Source organism: Pseudoliparis swirei, chromosome 10, assembly GCF_029220125.1.
Source record: "Pseudoliparis swirei isolate HS2019 ecotype Mariana Trench chromosome 10, NWPU_hadal_v1, whole genome shotgun sequence".
Lineage (NCBI taxonomy): Eukaryota > Metazoa > Chordata > Actinopteri > Perciformes > Liparidae > Pseudoliparis > Pseudoliparis swirei.
The window spans coordinates 260763-269150 of NC_079397.1; the positions used below are offsets into that span (position 1 = coordinate 260763).

Consider the following 8388-nt stretch of genomic DNA (forward strand, 5'->3'; position numbering starts at 1 on the left):
AACAACAGGCGTTTAGTTTAATAAAGAACAAAGGCGTCTCTAAGGAAAGAACCGTACATTACTTCTGCTGGAGGCGACCAACAACAGGCGTTTAGTTTAATAAAGAACAAAGGCGTCTCTAAGGAAAGAACCGTACATTACTTCTGCTGGAGGCGACCAACAACAGGCGTTTGGTTTAATAAAGAACAAAGGCGTCTCTAAGGAAAGAACCGTACATTACTTCTGCTGGAGGCGACCAACAACAGGCGTTTGGTTTAATAAAGAACAAAGGCGTCTCTAAGGAAAGAACCGTACATTACTTCTGCTGGAGGCGACCAACAACAGGCGTTTAGTTTAATAAAGAACAAAGGCGTCTCTAAGGAAAGAACCGTACATTACTTCTGCTGGAGGCGACCAACAACAGGCGTTTAGTTTAATAAAGAACAAAGGCGTCTCTAAGGAAAGAACCGTACATTACTTCTGCTGGAGGCGACCAACAACAGGCGTTTGGTTTAATAAAGAACAAAGGCGTCTCTAAGGAAAGAACCGTACATTACTTCTGCTGGAGGGCGACCAACAACAGGCGTTTAGTTTAATAAAGAACAAAGGCGTCTCTAAGGAAAGAACCGTACATTACTTCTGCTGGAGGCGACCAACAACAGGCGTTTAGTTTAATAAAGAACAAAGGCGTCTCTAAGGAAAGAACCGTACTTCTGCTGACAACAGGCGTTTACATTACTTCTGCTGGACCAACAACAGTAATAAAGAACAAAGGCGTCTCTAAGGAAAGAACCGTACATTACTTCTGCTGGAGGCGACCAACAACAGGCGTTTAGTTTAATAAAGAACAAAGGCGTCTCTAAGGAAAGAACCGTACATTACTTCTGCTGGAGGCGACCAACAACAGGCGTTTAGTTTAATAAAGAACAAAGGCGTCTCTAAGGAAAGAACCGTACATTACTTCTGCTGGAGGCGACCAACAACAGGCGTTTGGTTTAATAAAGAACAAAGGCGTCTCTAAGGAAAGAACCGTACATTACTTCTGCTGGAGGCGACCAACAACAGGCGTTTGGTTTAATAAAGAACAAAGGCGTCTCTAAGGAAAGAACCGTACATTACTTCTGCTGGAGGCGACCAACAACAGGCGTTTGGTTTAATAAAGAACAAAGGCGTCTCTAAGGAAAGAACCGTACATTACTTCTGCTGGAGGCGACCAACAACAGGCGTTTAGTTTAATAAAGAACAAAGGCGTCTCTAAGGAAAGAACCGTACATTACTTCTGCTGGAGGCGACCAACAACAGGCGTTTAGTTTAATAAAGAACAAAGGCGTCTCTAAGGAAAGAACCGTACATTACTTCTGCTGGAGGCGACCAACAACAGGCGTTTGGTTTAATAAAGAACAAAGGCGTCTCTAAGGAAAGAACCGTACATTACTTCTGCTGGAGGCGACCAACAACAGGCGTTTAGTTTAATAAAGAACAAAGGCGTCTAAGGAAAGAACCGTACATTACTTCTGCTGGAGGCGACCAACAACAGGCGTTTAGTTTAATAAAGAACAAAGCGTCTCTAAGGAAAGAACCGTACATTACTTCTGCTGGAGGCGACCAACAACAGGCGTTTAGTTTAATAAAGAACAAAGGCGTCTCTAAGGAAAGAACCGTACATTACTTCTGCTGGAGGCGACCAACAACAGGCGTTTGGTTTAATAAAGAACAAAGGCGTCTCTAAGGAAAGAACCGTACATTACTTCTGCTGGAGGCGACCAACAACAGGCGTTTGGTTTAATAAAGAACAAAGGCGTCTAAGGAAAGAACCGTACATTACTTCTGCTGGAGGCGACCAACAACAGGCGTTTGGTTTAATAAAGAACAAAGGCGTCTCTAAGGAAAGAACCGTACATTACTTCTGCTGGAGGCGACCAACAACAGGCGTTTGGTTTAATAAAGAACAAAGGCGTCTCTAAGGAAAGAACCGTACATTACTTCTGCTGGAGGCGACCAACAACAGGCGTTTAGTTTAATAAAGAACAAAGGCGTCTAAGGAAAGAACCGTACATTACTTCTGCTGGAGGCGACCAACAACAGGCGTTTAGTTTAATAAAGAACAAAGGCGTCTCTAAGGAAAGAACCGTACATTACTTCTGCTGGAGGCGACCAACAACAGGCGTTTGGTTTAATAAAGAACAAAGGCGTCTAAGGAAAGAACCGTACATTACTTCTGCTGGAGGCGACCAACAACAGGCGTTTAGTTTAATAAAGAACAAAGGCGTCTCTAAGGAAAGAACCGTACATTACTTCTGCTGGAGGCGACCAACAACAGGCGTTTAGTTTAATAAAGAACAAAGGCGTCTCTAAGGAAAGAACCGTACATTACTTCTGCTGGAGGCGACCAACAACAGGCGTTTAGTTTAATAAAGAACAAAGGCGTCTCTAAGGAAAGAACCGTACATTACTTCTGCTGGAGGCGACCAACAACAGGCGTTTGGTTTAATAAAGAACAAAGGCGTCTCTAAGGAAAGAACCGTACATTACTTCTGCTGGAGGCGACCAACAACAGGCGTTTGGTTTAATAAAGAACAAAGGCGTCTCTAAGGAAAGAACCGTACATTACTTCTGCTGGAGGCGACCAACAACAGGCGTTTGGTTTAATAAAGAACAAAGGCGTCTCTAAGGAAAGAACCGTACATTACTTCTGCTGGAGGCGACCAACAACAGGCGTTTAGTTTAATAAAGAACAAAGGCGTCTCTAAGGAAAGAACCGTACATTACTTCTGCTGGAGGCGACCAACAACAGGCGTTTAGTTTAATAAAGAACAAAGGCGTCTCTAAGGAAAGAACCGTACATTACTTCTGCTGGAGGCGACCAACAACAGGCGTTTAGTTTAATAAAGAACAAAGGCGTCTCTAAGGAAAGAACCGTACATTACTTCTGCTGGAGGCGACCAACAACAGGCGTTTAGTTTAATAAAGAACAAAGGCGTCTCTAAGGAAAGAACCGTACATTACTTCTGCTGGAGGCGACCAACAACAGGCGTTTGGTTTAATAAAGAACAAAAGGCGTCTCTAAGGAAAGAACCGTACATTACTTCTGCTGGAGGCGACCAACAACAGGCGTTGGTTTAATAAAGAACAAAAGGCGTCTCTAAGGAAAGAACCGTACATTACTTCTGCTGGAGGCGACCAACAACAGGCGTTTGGTTTAATAAAGAACAAAGGCGTCTCTAAGGAAAGAACCGTACATTACTTCTGCTGGAGGCGACCAACAACAGGCGTTTAGTTTAATAAAGAACAAAGGCGTCTCTAAGGAAAGAACCGTACATTACTTCTGCTGGAGGCGACCAACAACAGGCGTTTAGTTTAATAAAGAACAAAGGCGTCTCTAAGGAAAGAACCGTACATTACTTCTGCTGGAGGCGACCAACAACAGGCGTTTAGTTTAATAAAGAACAAAGGCGTCTCTAAGGAAAGAACCGTACATTACTTCTGCTGGAGGCGACCAACAACAGGCGTTTGGTTTAATAAAGAACAAAGGCGTCTCTAAGGAAAGAACCGTACATTACTTCTGCTGGAGGCGACCAACAACAGGCGTTTGGTTTAATAAAGAACAAAAGGCGTCTCTAAGGAAAGAACCGTACATTACTTCTGCTGGAGGCGACCAACAACAGGCGTTTGGTTTAATAAAGAACAAAGGCGTCTCTAAGGAAAGAACCGTACATTACTTCTGCTGGAGGGCGACCAACAACAGGCGTTTGGTTTAATAAAGAACAAAGGCGTCTCTAAGGAAAGAACCGTACATTACTTCTGCTGGAGGCGACCAACAACAGGCGTTTGGTTTAATAAAGAACAAAGGCGTCTCTAAGGAAAGAACCGTACATTACTTCTGCTGGAGGCGACCAACAACAGGCGTTGGTTTAATAAAGAACAAAGGCGTCTCTAAGGAAAGAACCGTACATTACTTCTGCTGGAGGCGACCAACAACAGGCGTTTAGTTTAATAAAGAACAAAGGCGTCTCTAAGGAAAGAACCGTACATTACTTCTGCTGGAGGCGACCAACAACAGGCGTTTAGTTTAATAAAGAACAAAGGCGTCTCTAAGGAAAGAACCGTACATTACTTCTGCTGGAGGCGACCAACAACAGGCGTTTAGTTTAATAAAGAACAAAAGGCGTCTCTAAGGAAAGAACCGTACATTACTTCTGCTGGAGGCGACCAACAACAGGCGTTTAGTTTAATAAAGAACAAAGGCGTCTCTAAGGAAAGAACCGTACATTACTTCTGCTGGAGGCGACCAACAACAGGCGTTGGTTTAATAAAGAACAAAAGGCGTCTCTAAGGAAAGAACCGTACATTACTTCTGCTGGAGGCGACAGGCGTTTGGTTTAATAAAGAACAAAGCGTCTCTGAAGAAAAGAACGTTTACTGCTGGAGGCGACCAACAACAGGCGTTTAGTTTAATAAAGAACAAAAGGCGTCTCTAAGGAAAGAACCGTACATTACTTCTGCTGGAGGCGACCAACAACAGGCGTTTGGTTTAATAAAGAACAAAGGCGTCTCTAAGGAAAGAACCGTACATTACTTCTGCTGGAGGCGACCAACAACAGGCGTTTGGTTTAATAAAGAACAAAGGCGTCTCTAAGGAAAGAACCGTACATTACTTCTGCTGGAGGCGACCAACAACAGGCGTTTGGTTTAATAAAGAACAAAGGCGTCTCTAAGGAAAGAACCGTACATTACTTCTGCTGGAGGCGACCAACAACAGGCGTTTGGTTTAATAAAGAACAAAGGCGTCTCTAAGGAAAGAACCGTACATTACTTCTGCTGGAGGCGACCAACAACAGGCGTTTGGTTTAATAAAGAACAAAGGCGTCTCTAAGGAAAGAACCGTACATTACTTCTGCTGGAGGCGACCAACAACAGGCGTTTGGTTTAATAAAGAACAAAAGGCGTCTCTAAGGAAAGAACCGTACATTACTTCTGCTGGAGGCGACCAACAACAGGCGTTTGGTTTAATAAAGAACAAAGGCGTCTCTAAGGAAAGAACCGTACATTACTTCTGCTGGAGGCGACCAACAACAGGCGTTTGGTTTAATAAAGAACAAAGGCGTCTCTAAGGAAAGAACCGTACATTACTTCTGCTGGAGGCGACCAACAACAGGCGTTTAGTTTAATAAAGAACAAAGGCGTCTCTAAGGAAAGAACCGTACATTACTTCTGCTGGAGGCGACCAACAACAGGCGTTTGGTTTAATAAAGAACAAAGGCGTCTCTAAGGAAAGAACCGTACATTACTTCTGCTGGAGGCGACCAACAACAGGCGTTTGGTTTAATAAAGAACAAAGGCGTCTCTAAGGAAAGAACCGTACATTACTTCTGCTGGAGGCGACCAACAACAGGCGTTTAGTTTAATAAAGAACAAAGGCGTCTCTAAGGAAAGAACCGTACATTACTTCTGCTGGAGGCGACCAACAACAGGCGTTTGGTTTAATAAAGAACAAAGGCGTCTCTAAGGAAAGAACCGTACATTACTTCTGCTGGAGGCGACCAACAACAGGCGTTTAGTTTAATAAAGAACAAAGGCGTCTCTAAGGAAAGAACCGTACATTACTTCTGCTGGAGGCGACCAACAACAGGCGTTTAGTTTAATAAAGAACAAAGGCGTCTCTAAGGAAAGAACCGTACATTACTTCTGCTGGAGGCGACCAACAACAGGCGTTTAGTTTAATAAAGAACAAAGGCGTCTCTAAGGAAAGAACCGTACATTACTTCTGCTGGAGGCGACCAACAACAGGCGTTTGGTTTAATAAAGAACAAAGGCGTCTCTAAGGAAAGAACCGTACATTACTTCTGCTGGAGGCGACCAACAACAGGCGTTTAGTTTAATAAAGAACAAAGGCGTCTCTAAGGAAAGAACCGTACATTACTTCTGCTGGAGGCGACCAACAACAGGCGTTTAGTTTAATAAAGAACAAAGGCGTCTCTAAGGAAAGAACCGTACATTACTTCTGCTGGAGGCGACCAACAACAGGCGTTTAGTTTAATAAAGAACAAAGGCGTCTCTAAGGAAAGAACCGTACATTACTTCTGCTGGAGGCGACCAACAACAGGCGTTTGGTTTAATAAAGAACAAAGGCGTCTCTAAGGAAAGAACCGTACATTACTTCTGCTGGAGGCGACCAACAACAGGCGTTTAGTTTAATAAAGAACAAAGGCGTCTCTAAGGAAAGAACCGTACATTACTTCTGCTGGAGGCGACCAACAACAGGCGTTTAGTTTAATAAAGAACAAAGGCGTCTCTAAGGAAAGAACCGTACATTACTTCTGCTGGAGGCGACCAACAACAGGCGTTTAGTTTAATAAAGAACAAAGGCGTCTTGAAGGAAAGAACCGTACATTACTTCTGCTGGAGGCGACCAACAACAGGCGTTTGGTTTAATAAAGAACAAAGGCGTCTCTAAGGAAAGAACCGTACATTACTTCTGCTGGAGGCGACCAACAACAGGCGTTTAGGTTAATAAAGAACAAAGGCGTCTCTAAGGAAAGAACCGTACATTACTTCTGCTGGAGGCGACCAACAACAGGCGTTTGGTTTAATAAAGAACAAAGGCGTCTCTAAGGAAAGAACCGTACATTACTTCTGCTGGAGGCGACCAACAACAGGCGTTTAGTTTAATAAAGAACAAAGGCGTCTCTAAGGAAAGAACCGTACATTACTTCTGCTGGAGGCGACCAACAACAGGCGTTGGTTTAATAAAGAACAAAAGGCGTCTCTAAGGAAAGAACCGTACATTACTTCTGCTGGAGGCGACCAACAACAGGCGTTTAGTTTAATAAAGAACAAAAGGCGTCTCTAAGGAAAGAACCGTACATTACTTCTGCTGGAGGCGACCAACAACAGGCGTTTAGTTTAATAAGAACAGAACAAGACGTCTCTAAGAACCGTACATTACTTCTGCTGGAGGCGACCAACAACAGGCGTTTGGTTTAATAAAGAACAAAAAGGCGTCTCTAAGAAAGAACCGTACATTACTTCTGCTGGAGGCGACCAACAACAGGCGTTTAGTTTAATAAAGAACAAAGGCGTCTCTAAGGAAGAACCGTACATTACTTCTGCTGGAGGCGACCAACAACAGGCGTTTAGTTTAATAAAGAACAAAGGCGTCTCTAAGAAAGAACCGTACATTACTTCTGCTGGAGGCGACCAACAACAGGCGTTTGGTTTAATAAAGAACAAAAGGCGTCTCTAAGAAAGAACCGTACATTACTGCTGCTGGAGGACCAACAACAGGCGTTTGGTTTAATAAAGAACAAAGGCGTCTCTAAGGAAAGAACCGTACATTACTTCTGCTGGAGGCGACCAACAACAGGCGTTTAGTTTAATAAAGAACAAAGGCGTCTAAGGAAAGAACCGTACATTACTTCTGCTGGAGGCGACCAACAACAGGCGTTTGGTTTAATAAAGAACAAAGGCGTCTCTAAGGAAAGAACCGTACATTACTTACTTCTGCTGGAGGCGACCAACAACAGGCGTTTGGTTTAATAAAGAACAAAAGGCGTCTCTAAGGAAAGAACCGTACATTACTTCTGCTGAGGGCGACCAACAACAGGCGTTTAGTTTAATAAGAACAAAGGCGTCTCTAAGGAAAGAACCGTACATTACTTCTGCTGGAGGCGACCAACAACAGGCGTTTAGTTTAATAAAGAACAAAAGGCGTCTCTAAGGAAAGAACCGTACATTACTTCTGCTGGAGGCGACCAACAACAGGCGTTTGGTTTAATAAAGAACAAAGGCGTCTCTAAGGAAAGAACCGTACATTACTTCTGCTGGAGGCGACCAACAACAGGCGTTTGGTTTAATAAAGAACAAAAGGCGTCTCTAAGAAAGAACCGTACATTACTTCTGCTGGAGGCGCGACCAACAACAGGCGTTTAGTTTAATAAAGAACAAAGGCGTCTAAGGAAAGAACCGTACATTACTTCTGCTGGAGGCGACCAACAACAGGCGTTTAGTTTAATAAAGAACAAAAGGCGTCTCTAAGGAAAGAACCGTACATTACTTCTGCTGGAGGCGACCAACAACAGGCGTTTAGTTTAATAAAGAACAAAGGCGTCTCTAAGGAAAGAACCGTACATTACTTCTGCTGGAGGCGACCAACAACAGGCGTTTAGTTTAATAAAGAACAAAAGGCGTCTCTAAGGAAGAACCGTACATTACTTCTGCTGGAGGCGACCAACAACAGGCGTTTGGTTTAATAAAGAACAAAGGCGTCTTGAAGGAAGAACCGTACATTACTTCTGCTGGAGGCGACCAACAACAGGCGTTTGGTTTAATAAAGAACAAAGGCGTCTCTAAGGAAAGAACCGTACATTACTTCTGCTGGAGGCGACCAACAACAGGCGTTTAGTTTAATAA

General features: G+C 43.5%; 1 protein-coding gene across 1 annotated transcript in view; it reads right to left on the reverse strand.

The window, feature by feature from the left end:
- Positions 1 to 4395: 4395 nt before the first annotated feature.
- Positions 4396 to 8388, reverse strand: part of LOC130200853 (receptor-type tyrosine-protein phosphatase O-like) — a 22641-nt gene continuing 18648 nt past the window's right edge. Inside the window, exon 10 of the mRNA XM_056425430.1 lies at positions 4396 to 4401. Within this exon, the coding sequence (XP_056281405.1) occupies positions 4396 to 4401 (6 nt within the window). The remainder of the gene's footprint in view (positions 4402 to 8388) is intronic.